Source organism: Callorhinus ursinus, unplaced genomic scaffold (genome assembly GCF_003265705.2).
Source record: "Callorhinus ursinus isolate GAN/ISIS: 27379988/994484 unplaced genomic scaffold, GSC_fseal_2.0 scaffold18, whole genome shotgun sequence".
Taxonomy (NCBI): domain Eukaryota; kingdom Metazoa; phylum Chordata; class Mammalia; order Carnivora; family Otariidae; genus Callorhinus; species Callorhinus ursinus.
This window is the reverse complement of record NW_027397080.1, coordinates 32,814,450-32,840,905: the sequence shown is the minus strand read 5'-3', so window position 1 is coordinate 32,840,905 and position 26,456 is coordinate 32,814,450. Positions and strand designations below refer to the sequence as shown.

At 59.5% G+C, this 26,456-nt stretch overlaps 1 protein-coding gene across 10 annotated transcripts in view; it reads right to left on the bottom strand.

Moving 5' to 3' along the window:
* Positions 1–351: 351 nt before the first annotated feature.
* ACOT7 (acyl-CoA thioesterase 7) overlaps positions 352–26,456 on the bottom strand; it is a 107,459-nt gene continuing 81,354 nt past the window's right edge. For all 10 annotated transcript variants that reach the window (XM_025855861.2, XM_073903424.1, XM_025855870.2 and 7 more), the window contains exons 8-9: positions 16,756–16,940; positions 352–716 (exon numbers count right to left, since the gene is read on the bottom strand). In XM_025855861.2, coding sequence (XP_025711646.1) covers positions 618–716; positions 16,756–16,940 — 284 coding nt within the window. In that variant the 3' untranslated portion in view covers positions 352–617. The remainder of the gene's footprint in view (positions 717–16,755; positions 16,941–26,456) is intronic.

The following is a 26,456-nucleotide window of genomic DNA, read 5'->3' as shown; positions in this document are numbered from 1 at the left end:
AGGGTGCTGCAGCCGGGCTGGCCTCAGCTTTCTCTGCACATCACCTCCCTGACTCCTCGAAAGCACTGTCCACCCCGTCTACGGGAAGGCTACTGGGGGCTCAGAGCTGGCATCTTGCACAGGCCAGAGAGAGGGCAAGGGGGGGCTGGTGCCTCCAGGCCAGGACATGGAACCAGGGCCCCGGGAGGGAAGGGGTGTTCTCTCCAGCAAGCACCTGAGTTCTGGGGTACACGCAGGCATTGGCACCCGGGGCGGGGGAGGGAGGGGTGGGCCCATGGAAGCCTCTAGTCCCCTCATCAGTGCCCACCAGGAACGCAGCCCCCCAAGACAAATGACCACTCAGGACCAAGGTCCAGCCAAACAGCAGCTTTATTAGTGACGCTGGATTTTTTACACACCGTACAGTGTGCACGCAAGTATTCCCTAGGGAGCGCTTACACTGGAGTGATAGAAATAAAGCTTTGGTGTGTAGGTTTTCGGGAGAGCACAGGTTAACACTGCAAGACGAACACTTCACACAACACCAGCTCTCAGTGTGGGTTGGGTTTTTGGCCAAGGGGGTGAATTCTAAGTGACTAGACACTGGGGCCACTCCAGGCCCAGCGCGGGGGCGGCCCCTAGGGCTGGGGCTCCGTCCGGCCCTGCCGTTTGGCCTTCATCTGCAGGTACCGCCCTTTGCCTTCCTCAAAGCGCTTCTTCTCGTCCTCGGTCTCGGGCTGTGGACCACACACAGAGACAGGCAGGTTAGAGAGGTCACGGAACCCTGACTGTGGGCCAAGGCCCAGGCCCTACCCCAGGAGGGCCCAGAAGACCCCCCCGGGGTTCCATTGGCCAGCTGGGGCTGCCTGGGTGCCAGGCGCTGGCCCTGTAGGGATGCCAGTGTCAGGGGCACCCCCACGCCACCCTTCACAGCAGGTGGAGCCCCAAGCCCAGTGCCCATTTGATAATGAACTGCAGCTGGAAATGCTGTTGATAAATGAAACGTGGGAGGGAAGGCCTAAAACAGGGCCAGGTGTGAGGAAGGAAAAGAGGGTCCCTGTTGGGGATGCTGCGTTTGGTCCACTCCCAGGGAATGCCAGTTGCTCACAGTCCCTGCCCCAAAGGGAAGTGGGGACAAGCGCTGTGCTGGCTGTGTCCCCTTGGGAAGGCCACTTTATTGTACCAGGAGCAACAGTGACCGCTCTGTGGGCAGGGAGCCCTGGATGGCGCAGATGACCAGGAAGCGGCTCCTTGGGTCCTGCTCACCCCTTCTCTGTCACGTCTTTCCTCTGAGCAACCTAGGAAGCCACATCCCCATACACGGGGTGGGGGGTGCAGAGCCTACTGACCAGAGGGAATTGGCCGAACTGGCAGGATTGTGAACGGTGCCCCTTTCACTTTTTTTTTTAAGATTTTATTTATTTGCGAGAGAGAGAGAGAGAGAGAGAGAGAGAGAGAGCGAGCACAAGAGGGGGGAGGGTCAGAGAGAGAAGCAGACTCCCCGCCGAGCAGGGAGCCCAGTGAAGGACTTGATCGCCAGGGATCATGACCCGAGCCAAAGGCAGTCGCCCAACCGAGCCACCCAGGCGCCCGCCTCCTTTCACTTTTAAGAGTGGCCTGGTCTGAAGGTGCCTGGGGGGCTCAGTCGGTTAAGCTATCTGACTCTTGGTTTCGGCTCAGGTCATGATCTCAGGGTCGTGAGATCGAGCCCCACGTTGGGCTCCGTCCTCAGCACAGTCTGCTCGAGGATTCTCTCGCTCCCTCTGCTCCTCCGCACCCTCCCCCACTGTCTCTCAAAATTAAATTAAATTAAAAAAGAGTGGGCTGGCCTGGTCGCTAAGGGGTGTGACGCCAGGCAGAGGCCACTCCCTGAGGCCCCATCTATCCCACTGTGAAGTTCTCTCTCGCCAGCCCTGCTCAGGAATTCAGGTTCCAAGAGCTGTGTTGATTCCTCTGGGACATTTCCTTGCGATACCGTGAGGGTGTCTGAAAGCCAAAGAAATGGGGCAGTTGCCCTTCATCCACAATGACACCAAGCCCCAGCAGCTATTTTTAGGCCCAAGTGTTTTACAGGCAAATGGTATATTGGCAAAAGAGAGAACAATCAGCCAGAGGATGTAATGTCAGGTTAAACCAAATATTTCCTCCCCCTCAGCCTTCTCAGAAATTGTTCGCTAAATGTCACCAGGTGTAAACTGTCAAAACCTTGTGGCTTGGAGCCAGTGGAACATTTGGGTATTTAAAGAACTAAGATCATGCTCCTTATAGCAGTTCTGGTTCGTATTTGAAGAGTCTTCGGAGCACACGTGGAAGCTGGTGGCTTCCCAAGACGCTTTATTGAGGAAGGCCCTCCTGCTGCTCTGGTTTCATCTCTGGCTTTTTTAAAAATGAAATTTGAGGCCATGCAATTTGACCTGAAACAGCCTGGGGAAACAAAGTGTTCTCTCGGTTAGAGCAGGCAGTGCTTAGGGGTAGCTTCCTGGGGGCAAGAGGCCAGGGGCTCGTCCCTGTTGCTGAAGGCACCCCACAACCACAAGGCTGCATTCCGCGGGGCCGGCTTCTGTGCAACCCAGGCAGAGCTTCTCCAATGTAAGTCACCTGGGGGTCTTATAGACGCAGGTTCTGGTGCAGGGGTTCCAGGGGCCAGGTCCTGAGACCCTTTTCTTTCTTTTTTTTTTTTTTTTAAAGATTTTATTTATTTGACAGAGACACAGCGAGAGAGGGAACACAAGCAGGGGGAGTGGGAGAGGGAGAAGCAGGCTTCCTGCCGAGCAGGGAGCCCGATGCGGGGCTCGATCCCAGGACCCTGGGACCATGACCCGAGCCGAAGGCAGACGCTTCAGCGACTGAGCCACCCAGGCGCCCCCTGAGACCCATTTCTAAGAAGCATCTGGATGATGCGATGCTGCTGGCCTGGGGGCCACTCCGAGCAGCAGGGCCCCGCCCTCTATCCATCCATCCCTGCAGCAAACGGGGGACAGCGAAGAGGCCAAGAATGCAAGGTCAAGTCCACCAGGCTAGGTCAGTGGGGCCTTCTGCTCCCTCTCCTCTGTGCAATGTGCTTGGCGTGGCTGAGGGGACCCGCGGCTCCCAACCACCTGCAGCCAAAGGCCAGGGCTCAGAAGAGCTGCATGACTGGGCCCCTCTTCAGGGGGAGGAGGGGCTGCAGCCAGGCTTCCCGCCTGCCTCACCGAGGACCAGCTCATGGGCAGTGTGTTTGGGTCCCGGGGCTGGGAAACTGGCTGAAGCAGAGAGCATGGGCTAGGCCATGTGCCGAGGGTCCGCCCAGCTCAAAAGGCCCAGCCCCTCCCTGCTGGGGGATTCTGGAGCAGGGCCTCCCTCCAGCTGGTGGAATTTCCATTCCTGGAACAGGGGAAAGAAGGGAAAAGGCTTGGAAAGAAAAGAATTTCTCAAAAACAAGAGCGTGAGCCTGGCCTGGGCAAGGCAGCAGGATAGAGATTGATGGCCACCAGGCCGTCTGCAGAGCCCACTGGAGCCAGGTCCTGCCTGATGGGAGGGGCCCTTCTGTGTCTCCAGCCCACGAGTGTTTCTGGAAACCGGCAGACATGGGATTCACACAAGGAACTTGGGCCCCAAATGCCTGGTCACAGCCAAGCGCTCTCAGGGCTCAGAAGAGCAGGGACGGGTCCAGGGAGAGCAGCGAATGGAGCCTCCATCAGGGGTACCCTAGACAGAGGACCTGTGAGTGACAAGGAGCCCCCAGGATGCCTGGGTGGCTCAGCCGGTTAAGCATTTGCCTTTGGCTCAGGTCATGATCCCAGGGTCCTGGGATCAAGCCCCGCATGGGGCTCCCTGCTCTGCAGGAAGCCTGCTTCTCCCTCTCCCACTTCCCCTGCTTGTGCTCCCTCTCTCGCTGTGTCTCTGTCAAATAAATAATATCTTAAAAAAAAAATGCTGATCCTGACAGTTCTAGGAGATGCCTAGACACTGGCCAGTGCCGCCTGCCCTCTGGAACGGGCTGGTCTGCCTTGGGTCCCCCCACCACACTGCATGCCCTTCCCGGAGAGGCCTCTTCATTCTGCCCCCAAACCAGCCCAGCCTCCCCTCTGGAGCCAGGGCAGGGGACCAGCCAGGTTGGTTTGAATCTGGCTTCGCCACTTACCATCGTAAGGCTCACAGACTCACTTACATTCTACCCTATAGGGGTGCTGGGGGTGGGGTACCAAAGTCCTCTCACCTGTCCCCAACAAGTCAGTGAAAGAAGCCCCCCCCCAACCTCACGTACGAGTCCATTTATACCATTTAGAGTAAGCACATCCACAGAACACAGGTTAGTGGTGCCAGGGGCTAGGGGCGGGCTGACAACTCAGGGGTGCGTGGTTTCTTCTGGGGGGATGAAAATGTCCTAAAATGGACTGTGGTGATAGTTGGACAACTCTGTGAACATACTAACACCTGCTGGATCGGACACTGTAAATGGGAGGACTCTACAGTACATCATTACATGTCAAACCCACCAGAGGCGAACACCCCTCCTCACAGTTCACAGAAAGTCAAAAAGAAGGTTCAGCATGGCGATGCCTCCCAGCCAAGTCCCGGCACATGGGGCAGCAGGGCCGAGGAAACACTCCCTGAATTCCACCTGGCACTTTCTCTACAGCGGCCGAGCCGTGATGCACTCACTCCCGACAGGTGCACTGAGCGCCTCCCGGACACCGCTCTGGGCCTGGTGCTGGGACCTGTCTCGGAAGCTGATGGTCTAGCCGGCAAGATGCAGGGGAACAGGCAGATTATACAGTCCATGGGAAAGTGACAATGACGCGGCCCCACCACAAGGTCAAACAGAGTGAGGGGGTCTCAAGGGCCAGGTGCCAGGGAGGCTCCGCAGTGGGAAGAGTAGCCAAGTGGGCACCAAGGTACACGGTCTGCAGGTTGCCTGCCAACAGCAACAGCTGCTGCCCTCCCCAGCGGGTCAGGCAAGTGGCTGAGCCAGGCCCATTGGGCAGAGCAAGCCACCTCGGGAACGGCCTCCCTGGGAAGGAGCAGAAGGCAGAGTCGCAGGATCATCTCGGGCACCTCATCTGTGCAGTGGGAAGTTGATCTACTGGGTCTGTGTGGATACAAGGAGCAGGGAGAGCACGCAGGCCATCTCCAACCTCAGGCCTCAATACAGTGGCCCCCACAAGCCACCAGGTAACATGCCTTTGGGGTGGGCATCAATCTGGATGACCTTCCGGGCCCTTCTAACTCCGAGCAACGCTCTATTTATAAGCAGGAGCCTGATGCTGGGCCATTGGTTCTGCAGTAGCTGTGGAGACGGCTGGTCCCCTGGGCCAGGTCTCTACGGGGCAAGGAGCTGTCCAGAGTCTAGTCCACTGGTAAGAATAAGTCAGCAACAAAGAAGAGAGAGCTCTTCTCTCTTTGAGAAACACACTGAAATCCTCGGAGGCGATGATGTGATCTGAGATTTGCTTCCAGTGGCCCGCGGGGTGAGGTGGGCCGGGGTACACTTGCGTGAGCAAGACTGGCCCTGTGTTGCTAACTACAAGGAGTTCTTTCTTCTCTTTACATTCGCGTATAGTTCAACTTTTTCATAATTAAAAGGTAAAAAAAAATAAAAGCCAACAAGACCCATCAAGGCAGCTGCAGGGACCCCTTCTCCCTTCCCTGGGCACAAAGAACTTCAAGTCACACACAGTCAGTCGAGGGGCTGAGTCCGGGGTTGGAGAGGAGCTGCTCCCCTACCATGGGCTCTATTTCCCACCTGGCACCTTCCTCCCGGCCAGGATACCCACAGTGTCCCGGGCTAACCCACACGGCTGTGACTTGTCCCTCCAACTGCCCAGGTAAACCTCCTGCAGGGACTGAGCCAAAAGCCTTCCCACCCCTTCTCCCACGCGGGCTGTGCACAAGGCATGAACCTGGGGCTAGGGACGAGGAGGAAGTTCTCTGGGCAACAGCTTTTAGTGAGCCACCTGCACCGAGTCCTGACGCGTGCCAGGACCACGCCAGCATGTCCGAATCTACACGACAACCCAGGAGGAGCACCAAAGTCATTACCATTTCCGTTCTACTGATGAGGACGCGAGGCACAGACGTGGTGAGGGACTTGCCCAAGTGACAGCTGGTAAGCGGCAGGTCCTCGATTTGAGCCTGGGCGCTACCGCTGCTGCAGGTCCTTCCAGACGATGGGCTCTTACCGGTGGCCTCAGCAGTAGGCAGTGGGGGACACAGTGACCCTGCGATGTCGCCCTGGTGAATGGGAAGGGCCTGCCCTCCCAGAACAAGTCTGGAGCCCACCTGGACTCGCAGCGGCTCAGCCCCCGGGCCACGGGAGTGAAGGTGCCCTCTCACGTTGGTGCCAGCCTGCCAGGGGCCCAGGCTCAGGGGTGCGTTCCTGTCCCAGCCCCTCACTCCAGCCTTGGAGCTAGGCGCCTCCCCAAGGAGCTTCTCGAGCTCTAGAAGAGAAGGGCAGATGTGCCCTGCATCTCCCCTGTCTGGCTCAGGTTCCGAGACCTGGTCGCTCCCGTGAGCCGTGAGCCCAACACCGGCGGCTGCTGGAGCCCGGTTTACCAAGACCGCAAGCAGCCAGGGTGTCCTCCAGATTTCCACAGACACGAGCGAACGTGCCCCTCCCTCCCATCACATTAGGGGAAGTCAGAATTGGGGCCATCACCCCCATGCGTTCGCCCGACACGCGAGACATGCTCCCCCTAGTTCATCAACTTCAGGAATGAGGGGCGGGCACGAGAGAGGGAACATCTGCACGGCACGTCAGAGTCTGGAAGCCGGAGCGGTGCGGTGTCGGGTCCTGATCAGGGCCAGGCCTCAGGAGGCGAGCAGGGCACCTAGCACCAATCCTAAGGAGGCGCTCCCCCCTGGGGCTGTGCGCATGCCGGGTGGCACCCACAGGCCTCCCCTCGTCCTACGTGGCTGTGACAGTTCCATCCACCATGGCTTTCTAGAGCTCATCCTCCGGTCAGGCCTGAGGCCCGCCCTCCACCGGATTACCCCCAACAACTGCAGCTACTCACCCCCCTCTAGTCAACAGGCCATCCAGGGTTCCAGAACGTGTGCGCCAAAGGCTTTGCACGCTTCTCTCACTAGTTCAGTCCATGGTCACCTGAGGAGGGGCAGGGCCTGAAGTGCAAATAATTCCGGTCTATGCTGCTGGCACAAAACACAATAAATTCTAGTTGCTCGGTGGAGGGAGAAGGCAGCGCCCAGCACCAACGTTCGAGATTCCGCAGCTAACTCATCAGACAGAACGAACACCGCCTCGTGATGGATGGGGAGGCAGCCGGCCAGCCACAGCGAGGCCAAGACGTTCGCAAGGCCGGGGAGGAAGGAGCCAGCCGAGGCTCGTCTCTCTTCTGGTCTCGGGATGACGGCATGTGCTGAATGTTCTGGGCTCTAGAGTCCCGCCTGGCGTAGGAGCAGTATTTGGTTGATACCAAGGCACCGAGCACCCACCCTGGGAGCGCGGTACACCCTCACCCGGTTTCCCTGGGAGCCGGTCAAGGGCAGTGAAGCTCATCGCTGCCCCCTGCAAACAGCGGCGGGCAGGGCAGCGTCCCCACTCTCTCTGCAGGCACAGTCCCTGCCCTGGTGGCTGGAGGACATTCGGCCTCCCCAGGCCGTGAGCGCCGACGAACGGCCCTCCCAGCCAAGTGACTAAGAGGGGCCACCACTTCCCTGCCGGGTGTGAAGCTGACAGAGCCAGACAGAGGGCTGTGGTACAGCCGAGCGGCTGCCCCCCGGCCTCCTGTCTCCCTCCATCTGGCAAAGTAAATCAATACAAAAGTTGCTGGCTATTGCTGTTTTTAATGGAGGGCTGGGGGTGGTGGGGGAAAGGAAGAAGCTCCCCCATGGGAAATCACGTTTGCTTTCAAGCGCCTGAAGCTGCCCGCAGGGCGGAGGGCTCTGGACCAAAGGCCAGAGGGTCTCGACAGCCCGAGCACTCGCCAGCACCCTTGGGGGGGACCAGGACCCTGGCATGCCGTTGCCCATAGGCACGAGGAACCCAGGCTCTGGGCCACAGCGAACTGGCCGTGCGGTCTCAGGGCTGCCCCCCACCCCCCACCGCAGGGCAAGGCATGTGTGCCTGTGACGCACATTCATGTCACCCACAGCCTCAGAGACGGAACGGCCTCCCGTCTGCCAACCCACCGCACTGCCCAGGGCAGAGGGCAGCCCCGGGGGTCCTCGTAAGGCCGCAGGGCCTCTGCCATGTCACACCCAGCTGCAGAGACCCAGGGGTCAAAAGTGCCCCCGCCCCCTCTGCTCAGGCGGCTGCAGGGGCCTCAGATCGGCGTCCTCTCCCTCCCTCCTCCGGCTCCCCCTGCCAGGGGCTGTCTTCCGGGCTCCTTTCCACTGGAGCGAAGCCTGTGGCTCACAGAGCCCCACAGTACAGACCAAATGTTTTCCAGTTTGCATTTTCTGTGCTGCGAGAACACACATTTGGAACTTGGCACGGAGGGCGAGTGACTAAGTTCCACCCTCAGTAAAATCAATAGCTTGTCCTTTTCGTAATTAAAGAATGTCTGGTGTGAAGAGGGTTTCCCGTGGTGACAGAACAACTTCCTGCGAGCCTGAGGGACGCCGACGTTCTTAATTAGGAAACCACGCACACACCTTCTCCCGTCTTCCTACTGGGAGACAGGAGGGATCTTGGGACAATCGTGCAGGCAATTAGGATGTCTCTGATGACTGGAGCCACGCAACGCGGCCAGGAAGGGACAAGCGTGGCATCCAGGAGCCCTAGCCTAGCAAGCAGCCATGTCCCCAGAGGCAGCTCCACCGGTGACCGTGACCTCGGCGGGCGGCAGAGCCCTCACCACCCTGCCTGAGGCACACACAAAGGGGCTCATCGCGGTGGCTCCAACGGTGAGGTCGCTGTGGAACCGATCTGCCATGCAGCCGTGGACACCCCTAGGAGAGGCCAGCAGGAGGCTGAGGAAGGGGCAGGGAGCATGGGGCCGCAGGAAAGGCAGCGAAGGGGGACAGTCTCTGGTAGAAGAGGCGAAACAGGGCTCGGTCCTACTGGGCGGCTTCTCAGCAGCTTCTCCCAAGGCATTGGGGGTGGGGATGGGTCAGAGCCCTTACTCCTGTGACCCCCGGACGGTGACAAGATCGCAACTGCCACTTGCTGAGGCTGGGCCCGGCCCCAGGCCGTGCATGTGCACGCTGTCGAGTCCGTCTTTCTTGTTCTCTGTCTGAAGCCGGCACCATGCCTGGGACACAGCGAGGGCCCAGGGGGCATTTGCTGAATGAATGAATGGCCAAACCAATGGAAGATCAAACCAAAAGAAGCCGTAATAACAAATTGGTGTGGTCTTTGTGCTAAAGATTCCCCAAAACCAGTGGTTTTGCTCAATGGACACATGGTTAGGCATCATGTGTCCCCAGTCGAGTCGAGAGCTCAGCCCACTCAGGCTCTCCTCAGGAGCCCGCGCCGATGACAAAAGGCATGACCAGGAGTGTCCAGCACAGAGAGGCACGGATAAAGCCCCCAGAATAAGCACCTCCTCTCCTGCTGACATGCTTTAGTCTGCGTCTGTGTGTGTGCACGCACATGCGCGCGTGTGCAGGGAGACCCTTCCGCCTCCTTCCGATCACTGTGGAGGTCTTGGGGCCTGTTTCTTACCTGCACCTTTGACTACACTTTGAGTACCATGTACCTGGATTCACAAGCTCTTTGACACAGGGCTCCAGCCCACCCTGCAGAGAAAGCACGGTGCCACCAAGCAGCAGTGTTCGTACGTGCTCAGGGGCAGGTGGCCCTGCATTCCACCCCAGGACACACCAGGTACAAGCCTGCCCTGCTGCGAACCCTTTCCTGGGTCCCCACAACCTTCACAGGCCTCTCCCCTTAGGCGGCCGCTGCGGAACTGAGGGCGCCCTGACCAGCTGGGACCCCGCCCCCCCACACCTTCTGCAAGTCTCACCCACAGGCCTCCCTTCCTGCAGCCACTTTCCTGGCACCACACGGAGTCAGGCCTAGCAGTGCCCTCCGAGAGCCTGCCTCGGGGTTTTCACGCTCTACAGAAATTAAAAGAGCAAGGGGGGCACCTGGATATGAAAACACGGCGACGAAGCAGTAAGACTGGTAGTTCATGAGTAGAACCTACCAGCATTTTAACCAGAAAAGGTGTATCATGTGTGCCACGGGCCCTCTCCCTTTTGGACAGCTGGCTGTTGGATGTGAACTGGGTGGGGTCCCCAAAGCATGGGCCTTCCAGCAGAGAGGCTGTTATGGAGCTGTCAGGGAGTCCAAGGGCATGTGCAGGTGGGGGCAGCACGCCCCCTGGGCCACCCACACCCCCGATTTTCACAGGCCACTAAAGCTCCCCATCACCAACCATTCAGCTTCAGGATCCCGGCACTTTCCCATCACAAGACAGACTCTCTGTGAAGTACCCAGAACCAAGGGAGAGAACGGAACACTGGGTCAAGAAGCTTCCTGAACAGTCTAGTCCTGGACTCACCCCTGTGCAGGGCAGCAGGGAGCACAGCTCCCCTCAGTAATGTGGCTTCTCACACCCTTCCAGGAACAGCATCAATCGTGCTGCACAATGGCACATCTGAACTTCTTAAGTTAAGGAGCAACTGAAAATCATTCCAGCACACTGAGTGTCCAGGCTGCTGATGTGTCTCCCCATGCTGTGAAGCAAACCTGGGGACCCCACCCATGATAAGCCCTGGGTAGGGACCCCCTGGTCCTATAGGCTGGGGGTGATGTGTGCTCCACCTGCTACGGTGGGCTGTGCAGAGCAGGCCTGGCCACGGTCAGCAGAGTGGCAGCCTCCTCGGTGGCTGATGCTTCATCTTGAGGAACGGAGCCATCGGGAGGACCCCAGCCCCCACCGTGCCATGTGCCTGGGGTTAGGCCTGGGCCCAGAGAAGCAGAGAACTGGTAGCTGCTGTAAGCCTTTCCCTGCGCGTCCTGTTCAGGGTGAAAGAGTGAGGAGCCTTCTAGTTAGGTCATCACCGGGGCAGTTCAGAGAGGCCCGATCGAACAGCAACTGCCTGGCCTGTGATGGCTCCAGTGGGGAAACTGAGGCTCAGGGGTGGGAAGGGACTAGTCATGGCTGAGGGGCTCAGGGTCCTGCACTCGGTCCCCTGGACCAGAGTTAGCCATCTGGTCGCCTGTCTGCAGGACGAGAACTATCTACCCTGACTCCCAGTGTTGGATCCACCAGCGCAGGAGAAGCGGGTTGGCATTCCACGAACGCCCCAGCTCTTTATGACCAGGCCGTCACCACTACAGGCGCCCGGGACAACCACCCCGCCAGCCCCTTCCCAGGTGACTGGGAATGGCAATGCGTGTGCACGGGCCTAGGCGGGCACCCCAGGCCTCTCGAGTGACTGTTCAGTAAGCATGAAAATAACATGCCCTCCACACACGCGTTCTTACTGTGCTCTGCGTGGAGCTCACCGGCTCGGGTGAGCCTCGTGCTAAAAGGACAGAGGGATGGCTGCACCCCTGATTTCCTCACTGCCTCCCGTTTTAACCTAGAAAACACTTTCTGGTCATTTCAGTGGCTGAGATGGAGGCCTCCGGGGCTAGGCCTCCTGATCCACCAGGAGGCGGGCGTCCACAAGCACCGGCCAAGATCCTCTGTGATGGGGCAGGCTCGCTGTGGTTTGGGTTTTCTGGGAGCAGAGCAATCCTGCTTTGTAGATACCGCCCCCGCTGCCCCTACGTGGGCCTCAGTTCACCGGGGCAAACGTTCCTTTTCCAAATGATCCACAAAGCGGTGAAAGGTTCTCTCAAACCCTGCAATGCCTACGTGCCTGCAGTGGGTTCCAGGCTCGCCCTCATCCCATGTGCCCCGTGTCGACACACACGGTCCTCACAGAGGGCCAGGACGCCTGCACCTCTGGCACCTCCACCCTCACACATTCGCCAGCGACACCTCCTGTCTCCCTGGGGCCCTCGGGGGTAGCAGCACCCACATCTCAACCAAAGAATGGGAGGCAGGTCGGGCAGGACAGCACTCACTCTGCCTTCAACACACACAATTTGGTCCTCACGTTTCTGGAGACTAAAAAGGGCTTGAAAACAGCACCCATAGCGGGTGCTGGGACCAACCTGGTGCCTGGTCCCCAGGCAACCACCCTAGTGGCGTCCACCCCGTGTCTCTGCATAGGTCTCCTTTCCAGCCCTGCTCAGTGAAATCTGGGGCATGTCCTCCACCCCCAAGGTCAGAGGTCATGGCCACAGAGCGGCCTTCAGAGGGGGGCCGGGCAGCCGGGGGGCCTGGGCCGGGTGTCCAGACCAGCAGCCTGGCTCCATGCTGCGCATTTGCCTCTTTAATCATTAGCCTGGAAAGTGTCAGCAGCTGCTGGACTCTGTGCATCCTCCCCCGGCATAAAATATTCACCAAGAGAAACCCCAAACAGCAAGGCTGCCTTCCGTGTCAGCTGGGCCCTGGGGACGGAAGCTAAAAATAGACAGGAGGTAGAAGACTTGCTGACAATGGGGGAGGGGGGCGGGGCGGGGCGGAGGGCTGAGCCCCCCCCAGGCACAGGCGGGCTGGCTGCAAGGAGCTCCTGTGCGCTTGGGGAGGCAGACGGTGTCACACTGCGGTCCTCAAGGGAGTGCACACACAGGCTGAGCTGAAAACCCCTCTCTGGGGAGCTGCCCACCCTCCCTGCCAGAGCCTAGGCCCCAGGACACCTCTGTGAAGAATCAAAGACCATCTTTAATTAGCAAGATAACAGGCTGGATCAGCGTGAGGCCAGCAGCAGGAAGACACGGCCATTACTAACTACTGGCCCCTCAAACCTAGGGATTCGGCCATTGTCCCCTTCATTCAAGCAGGGGTCTTTCCCTGCCTGCTGGGCACTAGCATCCCTTCCTCTGGGCTGGCCCTCCACCTGTGACTGACACCCCCGAACCACGTCACGGGTTTCTAGAAAGGGCACGGCAGCTTCCCGGGTACATAGACTGGCCCAGAGCCAGGACTGCTTTCCGCCTCTGTGAGGGTCATGGGTACCCCCACAAAGGGCTCCTGGACCACAGGCACTGTCCATGGGAGACTGGACCCCTCCTGGCTACAGCACTGGTCTCCCCAGCGGGCTGAGTTTGGGGGTGCACGCAGGGCAGGCGGGGGCAGCACACAGCAGCTGCTGCGCTCTTGGGCAGGCAAGCGTTACAACTCAGCCATGGCTGCAGCCCTTCGAACCTGGCCGGAAATCCCTGTCAATTCACATCTACTCAGAATGAGCCTTTGCAAAATGAAGATGGTCTGACTCCTCGGCTGTGCTTACTCTCATGTCCATCTGGGGAGCCCTGCAGGCCGCTGTACGCCCTCAGCTGACAGCAGAGGAAAGGCCCCACGTGGTCAGAAGGCTGGGTCCCGGGGCTGGGCCTGGCCGGGATCAGCTGGGTGGCCTCAGGTGTGTTCCTGCCCCCTCCTCTGCCTGTATGGGCGGTCGGCTCCAGCCCGCAGGCCTCCAAGTCCCTGGTTCCTTTTACCCAGATAGTTTCTGGGAAATGGCTCCCCTGCCCCCAACACCAGGCCCTGCTTGAACGCAGCCCTGTCCATGAGGCCCTCCGTGGAAGGAACCTCCTTAAGTAGCAACAACTCTCCCAGGGAATGCCGATCCCCCACCTCCTGCTTCCTCCCCCATGACCCTCACCAGCATCTCACAGTCTGGTGTCCCTACTTGCTTACTGGCTCCCTCCAGGAGAGCGTCAGCTCCAGTGGGAGGGGTCTGGAAAGCACAGCAGCAGACGAGTATGGCGCTCCCAGGCACATAAGCTAGCTCACAGAACCCTCACCCACCCTCTGTGGCATGCACTAGGGCCGTCCCCCTGGTACAGATGAGGAAACAGAGGCGCATCCAAGAAGAGCAAGCCTGGGACCACACAACCAGTACACCCTGACCAGAACCCAGGCAGCAGGATGCCCATGCCCACGTGTGCCCCCACAGTACATGCGTGTCTGCAACAGTGAGTGGGGAATCCCCGAGGCGTTCAGGGACCTGCAGTTGCCAACTGTCCACCAGCAGGGCACTGACCAGTGCGGCAGAGGAATGTGGCTGGAGAGGCGAGCAAGCCCATGAGCCCACCCACGGGTATTTTCCTGAGCCCCACTCTGTGCCGGGCATCCTGGAATCACACATTGGTCTGGATGCACCAGAGGCTCTGAGATGGTGCCGGCTGCCAGGAGATGGTGTGGGAACAGGAGAGAGTCGCTGGGCAGTGGTGGGGGTCAGGCTTTATCTCGAGTGTGGAGGGAAGGCGATCTAAGGATGGGCTATCTGAGAAACCGTGGAAGGAGCTGGCTCCGCAACAGTCTGAGGGAAGGTATCCAGGCAGAGGGACAGTGTGTGCAAAGGCCCTGAGGCAGGAATGAGTCTGGGGGCTGAAGCCAGAGAAGCCAGCTTTGCTGCACCCTGTGCTGAGGGCACCAAGGCTAGAGAGCAGATTAGGTGGGAGAGGGAGAAAATCTGATTTTAACAAACTCCCTCCGCTCCGGTGTGGGGTCGGGTGGAGGGCAGCAAGCCTGGAGGAGGCAGTACAGCTTGGGGCTGAGCAGCGATCCAGCCAGCGATGGGGCCTAGAGACCGTGGGTGTGGGGGGCTGAGCAGCATAGAGGAGAGGAGCCAGGCCAGTCCCCAGGCTCACTGAGAGAGGGAACCCATGAGGACCAGTGGGATTTTTTGGGGAAAGGTGACGAGCTCAATTCAGGATACATCACATTTGAGATGCGTGCGGGTCCCTATGGGAGACCGGCAGAGCTGGCAGAGCCAATTGGGGACTGAACAGTGAGCACAGAACAGTGCTCGTGGCTCGAGGCCTGGACCCAGCCACTCAGGGGGGAGTGAAGGGCATGGGGGGGCACCCGTAAGGGCCTGGTGTTTTGGGGGATCATGGATTGACTGGCCACTGCGGTTCTGTGTCAAGGGAGCACAGGTTCTCCCGAGGCCTGGCGCATCATGCCAGGCCGGCGAGATAGAGACGCAGAGTGTCCTTGCATCTGGCTGCGCTGCCGGAGCCCAGAGGCTAAGGAGAACAGAGAGCAAGTATTTGCCTGTGTGAGGCGGAATTCAGCATTCGGGATGGGGCACTGTGACAACATGGAAGAAGATGGGACGGGGGGTTCAGGAGAGAGGCGGGGAAAGCCTGTGTTTGAGGGCCAAGAGGAGCAGGCAAGGTTCTGAGGAAAAGTGGCCCAAGACCCAGAGACACGTGGCTGCTAAGGTCAAGGCCAGAGGCGGTCAGGGGGAACACACAATCATCAGCCAAGGGGACAGGGTGGGCATGGGAGCCATCCCCCCCGGGGCCACAGGTCAGGGCGAGAGGCAGCGTGTGGGACGCACACCCCTAGTCCTCACGCTCAGGTGAGGCGGGTCTCAGGGAGGCTGGTTGGGCTGACAGCAGGAGGGCTGTGTGGGGCTCCCTGCCTGTAGAGGGGGCGGGTGGGGGCAGAGCTCCGATGGAGAGAGACTGCGGGGCCGGAGGGAGCGGCACGTGGGAGCCTAGTTCCCGGCCTGCGTGAGAAGCGGGTCTCCACTGTGGCGTGTCTGTCGTAAAGGTTTTCAGTGCCCACTCTTCTCCTGCAGGAGGCACAGGATCTGCCTGGGGAGCAGCCGCCGCGGGAGCGGCAGGGGGCCGCATAGTGCCAGGCGCTCTAGAGAACCCCCGCCCCCGCCCCCGCCCAGGCCACTCTGCCCCCGACCCTCACCCCGCCGGGGGCGGGGAGCTCCCCCTGCAGCCCCACAAGAGCGGCCTCCAGCGGCAGACGTGCAGGCCGGCTCAAGGGGCATCAGGAGCAGCCTGAGCAGCCGCAAGTCGTGTGCTGGACCCAAATGCAGGCTCCCCGGGACGGGATGTACGACCCTCCACAAGCGCCTCAGCCTTGTCGGCCCGACGGGTCCTTGTCTGGTGACAGGGGGGCCAGCAGCGGGGGCCCCGCTCCCCGGGGCTGGGGTGGTGCTGGCTGCGGGGAGCCGCAGAGGCCTTGCTGGCCAGTGCCTGGACAAGGTCCAGACGGGACTGTGACCGGCACTGGTAAGGGATGCGTGAGGCTTAGGGTAAAACCATCATTGGCCTCAAGGGAGATCTGGAAGCAGCGTGCATGTGTTCACTCATTCATTCACTCATTCATTCATTCCACAGTTCCCGAGTACCTCCCAGTCAAGCATCCTCACCACCCACCCACCGCCTTCCCCATTCCCCACTTTGAACGTCGTCGGCCACCTCTGGCTCCCTGACTCTCCCAGCACTCGTCCAGCACTTGTCAAATTGCTGGGATTCCTGCTCCGGGACCCTTCAACACTGCGGTGGCAGCATCTCACGTGGGAGGCTGTGTGGCCAGACACCTGCCATCTCTCTCTGCATACCCAGGGCAGAGCCCGGCCAGGCAGCCGAGGCAGGGAAGGACCCTGAGTCCCTGATGCCCAGCTCCATGCTGTCGGGGTCTGGCTCAGTCCCCATCAAGCAGGACACTCAGGCCAAGGCTCCTCGAGAACCCATCCCTTGGGAGGGGCCTCAGCCCCACTGTAGCTTTTATACATAGCTCTGGGAGCCCCTGGGCACTGTACTCACCCTCGAGAGAGAACCCCCAGAGCCAAGGAGCTCGTAGCTCGTGAAGAGGTCTCTCTCGTCCTGTCTGCCCGGTCTGACCTCACAGTCCACAGGGGAAGGCCCTCGCGTTTGAGGGCCAGTGCAGCCCAGGTCACTGGGCCGCGGGGCGGCCGGGCTGGGGCCCTGCCCCCCAGAAGGGGCTCACAGGACTCCAGTCTCTCCTGGGAGCCACTGAGTGCTGGCAGGGCCAGCCAGCAGGGTGGGGAGTCACTCACCACGAGCTGGGGCACGGGCAGCGACTTGCCCTCCTGGCTCAGGGACACGTAGGTGAAGAAGGCACTGGCAGCCCGGTAGCGCTTCTGCGAGTTGTCCACCACGGGGTCGGCGTCCACCAAGACCTCGATCTCCATGGACTTATTGCTCGTGAAGGTCATGCGTCCAGAGATGGTAATGACGCAGCCTGCGGGGCACGGACAGCGGGTTAGCGGAGGACACTGGCGGAGGGGCGGGGAGGGGCGGGAGGGCACAGGCAGCAGGTCACCGAGGGCGTTAGGAGACACCCGGTTAGGCAGCGTCTAACAACTACGAGGACATGGAAATGACGGATTCTCACTGTGCCTCGTTAGTAGCCCTGAATGCTCACCTGCCTCGGGAGCAGGTGTTTGCTTTTAGTGTTGACATGGACATTTGGAGTGGTGGCCGTCACCTGGCCCCCTGCCCCCTGGGAGGGGCAGCCCCCAACCTGCTTTCAGGCAGCTGGGGGGTGAGCTGGCTCTGTCCCTCTGAAGTCACATTAAGGCCACGTAGCCACACCGTCCACACTGTGACCTTATTGTGCCACACGGCTGCCCCGCCATGTTGCTCTAAGCCACCTTCCCGGTACCCTCCCAGCTCCCTGGCTATTGTTCCTGATGCTGGTCTGACGGCAGCCTTGGGCGCTTGGCTGCGTTCCCCCAGAGCCACTGTGTGTACTTCAGCCCATGTCCTCCTGCCCTTCTGTCCTGTCAAAACCGCGTCCGTGCCATCAGGCTCTCCCTCTCTCCGGCAGGCTTGCTCACAGGACCAGAGCTCTCCTCGGAGCTGCAGACTCTGCCCCACAACATAGCTGAGACCCTGAACTTGGTCCGAGTCCCCAGGTGCTCACCACCTGCCTGGGCTGGCATGGTTTCCCTTGTTGATTATGATGCAGTCCAGAGTCCTACGTTCCCATAACACCATCCCGGGGGAGCCTCTCCTTCTCAACCTCAACCCAACCTCCCTGTGCTCCCCGTGCCCTTTGGGTCATGACTCTCCACCCTGGCAGCTGCTTCCCAACCTAGAGTGGTTCTCCTCCCCGCCGCCCCCCATTCACGGGCTCTTGCCTGCCATCCAGCCTTGGCCCTTTCGCACCTTGCTCCCTTCATCTCACAGAGCCCAGTCTTCTCCTATAAACAGACTTGACTTGCCTCCCAGGGTAACTATGGGGAAGACACGAAATGAGCCAGGGTGCTAACCTGGTGCCCAGTGGCAGAAGGCACTCAGCACCGTCATTATCATGGCTGATGGTGTGGCGCTGGACCACGAGGCAGCACTAATCCTCAGGGGCTTCCGGGGGGAGGGCCTGACACCCGGCTGCACCCCCACCAACGTGTAGCCAGAACGGCCCCCCGCCCCCACTCCCAGCATGGCCTCGTTCTGGGATGGGTTCAAGGAAATCCCTGCCCAAGTCTAGCACATGATGCTGAGACCTGCTCCCTGGAACCAGCCCTGGAACCAGTGCTGGCCGTGGGAACCTCTTAACAACCCTGGGAACCCCGGTGTCCGAGCTCCGAGGAGACAGGCACCACGAGACACGTTCAAAGACCCAGGAGGACAGACAAGTCAAGACAGCGTGGTGACTGTTAGGGGTGAGCGTGTGGGCAGGCCAGAAGCAGGGGCAGTTATTCCATGTTACAGAGTACCAGAATGTTCCAAGCCACATTCAATTTCATACTTACAGGGAGGGCTTCGTGTCCCGTACAGCCATTTCCGGGAGGGGAGGAAGGCCACGCGGTCAGTGACAGGGCCATTAGGGGAGCTCTATGAGGGCAGAGTCACGAACAAAGCACCCAACACACACCTGTGGCTGGGCTGAGACCAGAGTGCGAGCACGTCAGGGCCCAGGGTCGGTGGGCAATTTCTGCTGCCCCGTTAGGAGCTGCCTCTGTGACCCACTGGGGCACGCCACTCACAGGCTCACCAGGCCGTGGCCGAGTTACAGGCGGCTCGGCACCTGGGGCCGGATGGGGGCGGCGCAGACGCATCTCCGTGTGTCCTTCCCACGGTAGTGTCCTCTCTACCCCTGGAGAACCTGTGACTGCCACGGGGGCCGGCTCTCCTGAGAGGAATATAACACCAATTCTGCTTCTGGTTTCGGGGGGGGTCAGGACACCCCTGCCAGAGTGCTCCCCAGGGGCCCCCAAGTTGAAGGCTCTGTTTTGGATGACCCCGTAGGTGCACCTGTGTTTGGAAGCATGGGCAAACCCCCATCTGAGTGTGCCCGGCATGAAGGCGGCTCCAGGCACGGCTGCCCTCATGACCACACCCAGCCAGGGTCTGCGGGACTTTTCATACGAGAACACCCAGCATCCGGGCTCGACCTGCTCACCGCCAGGGACCGCCACTCCTATCTCATGAGGCCAGAGGTCAGTGGGGGCAGGTGCTCCTTGCCGCCATCATGCACAGGGCTCTGGTGGACAGAACCTGCTCCAAGGCGCAGCCCGGCCTGGCTCCCCCTTCCTGCCGCTTCCGTGAGGCCGGAACAGTGCGTTCTCATGGGATCAGAGCCGGAACCAGGGGCCTGCGGGCCCCTCCGTCACCCGGAAGGGGAGCAAGGCCGTCAACATGGTTCCCCAGGGAGCACAGGGACACAGGACACAAGACCAGCGGCAGGGCACTCAGAGACCTCATGGAGATGGGGCGTCAGGCTCCTTCCCACGAGGCCTGGCTCAGTCCATCCCAGGTGCAGGGGCAGGACCACAGGAGGGGCGTGCCAGGCCTACCCCAACCCCTGCCTGGGACACCGGGACACCACCTGAGACAGGGAAGCACCGCAGCGGCTGGCTCGTGTTGGCGTGCACTTCCGTTGGCCCGAGGAGCTGCAGACTGGGGAGCGGGACCTGCCAGGCACAGCAGCCACGTGCTCAGAGGCTCTCTGGGGGGCACGGCAGAGGCAGAGTGGTCCAGAGCACCGAGACGCTGCCTGGGAGCTTTTCCACTAGGTCACATGTCCAAATCCACCTGCAGAATGGCTTGTTTATTTAAAAGACCAGGCGCGACCAGCTCAAGGGGGAAATTGCCGCCTGTCATCGGTGCTAGGAGCCACGAGCCCACCAGGACAGGCTCAGGTGGTCAGGCCACTCTCCCGGCCCAGGGCATGGAGGCCGGGAGGGCGCCCCAAGTTCTCCTCTGAGCTGCTGAAGTGGGAACAGACAGCCATTCCCCGCCAAGTGTCTCCATGAAAGGCAGGCTCTCTGAGGCCCGGAGCGGCCCCAGATGGCCCACGGTGCCCTGCGGAGGACCTCGGGTTCCACAGGCTCTGGGGTGCACTGGGCAGGCGGCCACCCACACTGTGCCTTGGCTTCCTCATTTGCTAACAGGCACAGGAGTAGCTGTCTCTCAGGGGAGATTGTGACAAACCAGTGAGCCTGCAAATGTGGCCACGTGGAGATCACTTGCCCACGTTAATTATGTCACATGGACGTTTAGCCCAGGACAGAAATTTCTGGTAGGGTCTGAGTGCCCTTCTGCTTAACAGCCCTCCAGGAAAAGCCACCTTAAGCCCAAAGGTGGAGTGTGCCCACACAACGCTCTTAGGGTCTTTGGGTGGAGAATTACACCAACACGGTAATAAGAAGTAATGTTTTAAAACAAATCACAATTTTCTTCTATAGCGGGCACATATACGTTGGCCAAGAGGCTGCTTCTAACACTGTCTAAATGACTCAAACAGGCCATTGCGTTAGCAAGGGAGATTTTACGTTTTCAGCTTGTGAAGAACACAGGGTAGCAAAGCATTAAAAACCCTGCCCTTTCTCTCCGGGTCCCAGGAGATGAGCAACTATGCCTGATCAGATGCCGAGACGTGACCACAGTGGCGGTGGTCCCTGCACAGGAAGGCCAGGGCCGCAGCTCAGCTCGCCCGGTACGTCAGCATGGTCTGAGAGGCCGGGACTCAGGACCCCAGGACATACGGTACCCTCTAGACCCGAGTTCCGGTGCCAACTCTCTGTAAGAGGCTGAGACTCGCCAGGAAGCTCACCACCCCAGCTGCCTCTCTGCAAATCCCCTAGGCCTTAGAGGTGCCGGATATCAGCAGCTGAGGGGTTTGGGACAGACTGAGGGGCACTTCCTCTCATGCCTCCCTGAAGCCCCCCAGGGCTGAGCTCCTTCTTGCTCTCCTGTGCGCTCTGCCAGGGTCCTGTCTACAGAGCTTATAGAAGAAAACACAGGGCCGGGAAAAGGCAGAGCTCGGAAACGGTCTGGAGCCCTACCTGCCTCTGTGTCAGAGGGAGTTAACGGACTCTACTAGGGCAGAAGGAGCAATGGCCCCCAAAGCTGTCCATGTCCTAATCCCCTGAACTTGTGAATTATGTGGCCTTGTGTGGCAAAGGGGCTTTACAGATGTGGTCAGGAGCCTGGAGATGGGGCGACCGGCCTGGGTCATCCAGGTGGGCCCAGTCTCATCACAGGGGTCCTCCCAAGTGGATGAGGAGGCCGGAGCAGAGGGTCCGAGAGATGCCACCCTGCTGACTTTGGAGATGGAGGAGGGGCCGCAAGCCAAGGAAGGCAGACGGCTTCTAGAAGGTAGAATAGGCAAGCAGCAGATTCTTTCCTAGAGTCTCCACAAGGAACGGCACCCTGACTTTAGCGCCGTGAGACCCGGTCAGGCTTCTGACCTCTAGAACTGAGACAGCAAATCTGTGTCGTTTCAGCCACTATGTTTTTGGCATATTGTTACGGCAGCCATAGAAAATTAATACGACTACGTAGGTAGATGCTGCACTGGGTGACTTTAACATAGTCCAGTTTTTCGGGGCTGCTGCTGATGCTACGTCATAAGTAACTCTAAAATCAGGAGCACGATACTTTATAAAGCTCAGAGAATACTACCTTTATGTGGTTTTATCATACATTTCTACCACTTTATGTGATATCTCCACGTTTCAAGCAGGGATTCTATGACAATACAAGGAATCTAGAAACTTGATGAAGCTCCAAGTAAGAACGAATCCCAAAGGCAACTGGGCCAGGATCCCGGAAGCCACACGGTCGCAGACCTGGTGGGTTTCCAGTGGGAAGGATGGTTGGTGGCCACATGTGGAAACCGGCTCACGGCTCCCTCAAGGGCTCAAGAAGTCAAACCTTGTAGTTGTCTTGACACAAGGTATCCAACCGGAATGAAGGGACACAATCGTCTGCTACTTTGTAAGTTCTGTCTCCTATCTGGTGGTTCCAATCACTGGATACCTAACTGAATTTGGAAGTTGGAGATTGTAGCAAATTCCTCTTGTGAATTCCAGAAAAAAGCAGAGCCCCCTGAGTACCAGCAAGAAGCCAAGAAGCAGGCCTATCTAGTGAACCCCAACTGGACCCCCGAGATCTGAGCGGGGTGCCCCTGCAGATGGCGAGCTTAGAGTGCCCTAGGGGCACAGCTGCCTCACGGGAAACCTGCACGCCCAGCTCTGCAGCGAGCTGGGTGGTGGGGGGGACCCTGCTGAAGGGGGCGCTGGGGCACTAGGCTCTGTACTGAGTGTCCATAGGACCTCTAGGGGGTCTATGGAAATGCATCCCAGAGCATCAGATGCTGGGATCAGAGTCCAGACAGTCCAGAGACCAGCGCTGCCCAGCAGCCTTTCTGTGATGCTGGGAAGGTCCTCTCTTTGTGCCGTCTGATACACAGCTGCCAGCCGCGCGTGGCGCCAGTGCGCACCTGAAATGAGGCGCGCGCCTCGGAGGAGCAGCATTCACCATTTGTTTATACTTTTAATTATGATGCAAATAGCCACGGGGGGTCAGCAACTGGTGTGGGGGACGGCACAGGTGGGGAACCCCCCCCCAGGCAAAGCTGATGAGACTGAGGGTGCAGCTGGAGGCGGGACTGACTAACATCAGTGGGAAAAGGGCCCCGGGCCAAGGCCGATGCCAGAGACACGGACAGAGTGGTGCCTTCCTTGCGGCTGGACTCCCCCAACTGAGAGAAGCCATAGCCATGTTTTCGAGAGACTTGGGAAAGCCAGGAGAGGGTTTCACACGACTGAGCGGGCCAGCCGCCACTCTGGCAGCTGCGTAAGGGTCAAGGGTGAACGGCGCTGCATTTGACATGAGGGTACAGGCTCGTCACCCGCCACGGTGATGCCCGGGCCCCGGCGGTGGCGGATGCCCGTGTCGATCAAGCCTGGCAGTGAGGGGGCGCCCGAGTGAGGGGCTCAGAGATCTGGCCCCGGAGCCGGCTGTGCGGCCTGCCCTCCGGCTCCACGGCGAGCGGCCCTGCGGCCCCCTCGGGCTCCAGACCGGAGAAGTGGGGATGAGTAGGCTTCCTGCGGCACTGGGCAGGTAAACCGGATGGCCCTCGAGCGGGGCCTAACGCACACTCAGGAAGCGCAGCTCCCTTCTGTTTCTGGGGCCCCAGGGAGCGGCAGGGGGGGCCCCGCCCGACCCCCAGCAGCGGAGGAGCGTCTCACCCAGGGCAGGCAGCACGGCTTGCCGGGATTGGGCAAACAGAATAATAAAAAGTTGCTCTTACCACAGCTGAGGGGCTGCCAAGGACTTCAAACATTAAGAACAGCTCAGTGTTGAAGTTCCAAAAAGAGCAGCGGCAGCGAGCGTTCCTCAGAAAAGCAGGGAGGTAGTGAAGTAACTTCGGTGTGTCTTACATAACACAGCCCAAAGCATTTTCCAGAAGGTTCCTCACTTCCCACCCAAACAGTCTGGGGAGACGGCTTCTCCACCAACAGCTCCAGCTTTAGGGGTTCCTGCCAGGGCTTCCCGAACCCTGAGAGCTACAGGAACCACGTGCCACTTTTACTGCCCTCAACAGCTGCCCTGGCATTTTCACATCTCATCTTAAAGAGAAACAATCAGCAACGGGGCAAGCGTTCAGGTCTTCCAGTGTCACCAGCTTGCCCTGAGTGATGCCGGGGGTCCTGGATCAACCCACCCCACCCCACGGTGCTGGCCACCTCTGCTGCACCACCCAGTCGGGCCCCACATTGGGAACGCAGCCCCATGGACCTGACCTGCAGAAGCATGAGGGAGGGAGCCTGGGACCTTTCAGGCACGGGTTGTGTGGTAACTGATTAGAGCGGCCACAGTGAACTGACATGTGGGGGCACGTGTGGCTGGCGATGGGTCTACATTTCTGGGCTTTTCCCCACCGCGTCAGATCAGCCGTCAGAGGGTGGGGGGCACCCCTCGGGGAGGAGCGGTGGCCTGTTAGGGTTGCACCCTCCAGGGCGGTGTGTCTGAGGAGGCCGGACGCTGGCTGTGGGCAGCTGCTGCCCCGTGACCACGGCCCCAGGGGGCCCCGTGGCTCAGCCGCCGGCACGTGCCTTTCCCATGAAAATATCGTTCCTGAAAACAGTCCCTGCGCTGATTTCATTTTACAGATGAGCAGCACAGAGCTCGGAGCTGCCCTCTGTGTCCCAGGGCTGACCCTGTCTCCTGCCGTGCAGAGGAAAGCCGCTGCTCCTTCCTCAGTGCCCCCCCCCCCGGCCCCGCCGGAGAAGCATGGGGCCTCTCAATTCTGCTCTAGTGGGGCTGCTCTCAGGAGGCAGGTTCCCCAGCCCTGGGTGTATGACTGTCCTTCTCAAAACCGTGGGCCCTCCCCTCTAGGCCCCTCAGAGTCACTCCTTCTCTGGCCTGGGTGCTGACTTTACCGCTGACCCTCATAAGGGAGGACTCACATTCACATCCATGTGGGGAAAGGGGCAACTTGGGGCACAGAAGAGATTTTACTCACCTCACAATTTTGCAAAAGAGAAAGTGAAGCTAGTGTCTACTAGAATCAAGCTGTAAGGAGAGAAAGCATGTGTAGTGGGCTGAACAGTGCCCTCCACCCCAACGTAAGTCCATTTAGAACCTCCGAATGTGATCTTACTGGGAATAAGGGTCTTTGCAGATGCCACTGATTTAAGGCTCTCAGGATGAAATCCTCCTGGATTATCCGGGTGGGCCCTAAATCCTCTGACAAGTGTCCTTATAAGAGGCAGAAGAAGAGACGGGAGAGGCCACGTGAAGGTGGAGGGAGGTTGGAGTGATGTGGCCACGAACCGGGAAATGCCCGCAGAGGCTGCAAGAGGCAGGAAGGACGCTCCCCTAGCGCCTCTGGAGTGGCCCTGCCCACACCTGGATTTGGGACTTGGGGCCTCCAGCCTGTGAGAGAGCAAAGGTCTGCTGTTTGAAGCCCCCAGTCTGTGGTCCCTTGTGGTGCAGCCCTGGGACACAAACACCACTCTCCAGAGCACTCAGCTCTGCCCCTGTCCCACCGTGGTATAGTGTGTGGGGGTCCCACCCAGCCTCCTGGCGGGCGGCAGCATCCGGCTCTCCTGGCCCCTTCCCGCTGGATCAGGGATGGCAGGAGCATGGAGGCCACACTAGAACCCACAGGTTGGGATTTAACGGGACCTCAACAGGTTTGCCTGCACTCAAGAATCCACAGTGCGCAGGGTCACCCCAGCCTCACACCGCGTATGCCCAGAAAGGAGCAAAGAATAGGGGAGGAAAGGAGCCGTGTTGCAGAGACCTCTGCCCCCCCGGAACTGAGGACAAGACGGGCCCATTCTGTGTCTGAGGCGGGTGTGGCCGGCGCGCTGCCAGACGGAGACCCCACCCGGGACACCGGCACAGTCTCTAAGGTGTGACAGTGTCTAACAGCGCCTGGGGGACACTGGCACAGAAAGGCCAGACTCCTTAGCTGCTACTGTGGCCCACATCCCTTTATGCACAAAACAAGAAGTGATCCGAGAAGGCAGAAACCCTCTCTCTTTGCTCGCCAGGGGCTGCTGACACGGGGGCCCTGGGCGGCACGGACTCCAGGCCAGGGCTGGGACACCGGCGAGGGGCCCTGGGTGGTGTGGGTTCCAGGCCAGGGCTGTGTAGGCTCCAGCACCCAAGGGTACAGCCAGGTAGGCCTCGCAGCCCACCCCTCACTCTGCCCGCTGGAGGAAACCCATCCAGAGTAGAACATCCTGCCAGAACTATGGCTTCTGAAAATGAAGAACCTTTTCTCTGTGTTTTGGAATAAGAGGAACGTCTTAGAAACTGAAAGCGTCTGTCAAGGGCAGCTCCACACACAGGTTGCCCCAGTGGCTTCCACGATGCTAAATGGGTCCCAGAAAGGGCCCTGTACACCAAGGAGAGTTCACGGTCTTGCCTGCAAATTAGTAATTCACATGGACCAGGAACCAACCATTCTCCTTCCTCACCTCCCCCTTGGAAGTTAATTCTGGTCATACAAGGGATTGGGGCATTCTCTGGGAGCTTCCCTGAGCTTGCACAGCACGTCTGCTGAGCCGGCTGACACTGAGCATATCAGCTGGCTCTCCAGGAAAGTCTCCTTTCCTAGGTGGCGCTTCTCAAAGGGCACTTGGGAGACACGGAACAGAGCAAGGTCATGGAATGTAAATGCGTTTTCCACTGTAGATTTTGAAGCTGTGTTTAACAATGAAGTTCTGATCGCAGGGACTTATCCAGGGAGTAGTTCTAGAAAAAGAGAGGCAGGGAATCCTGGCACGGGATCCTGCCTTTCCAAAACTTTCGTGCCACCACTGCACATAATATGCACCTGAGGCCCATGGAGGGCAATCCAAGACGACAAGACCCACTTGTTGTGGACAAATTTTAAAATGACATTGATGTCTGTGTCTGTGGCAAACACCCACAGTGACACAACACACGCAGAAATCACCATGTGTCAGGAGGGGACGGTCACTCACCTCACGCCCTCAGTTACGAAGGG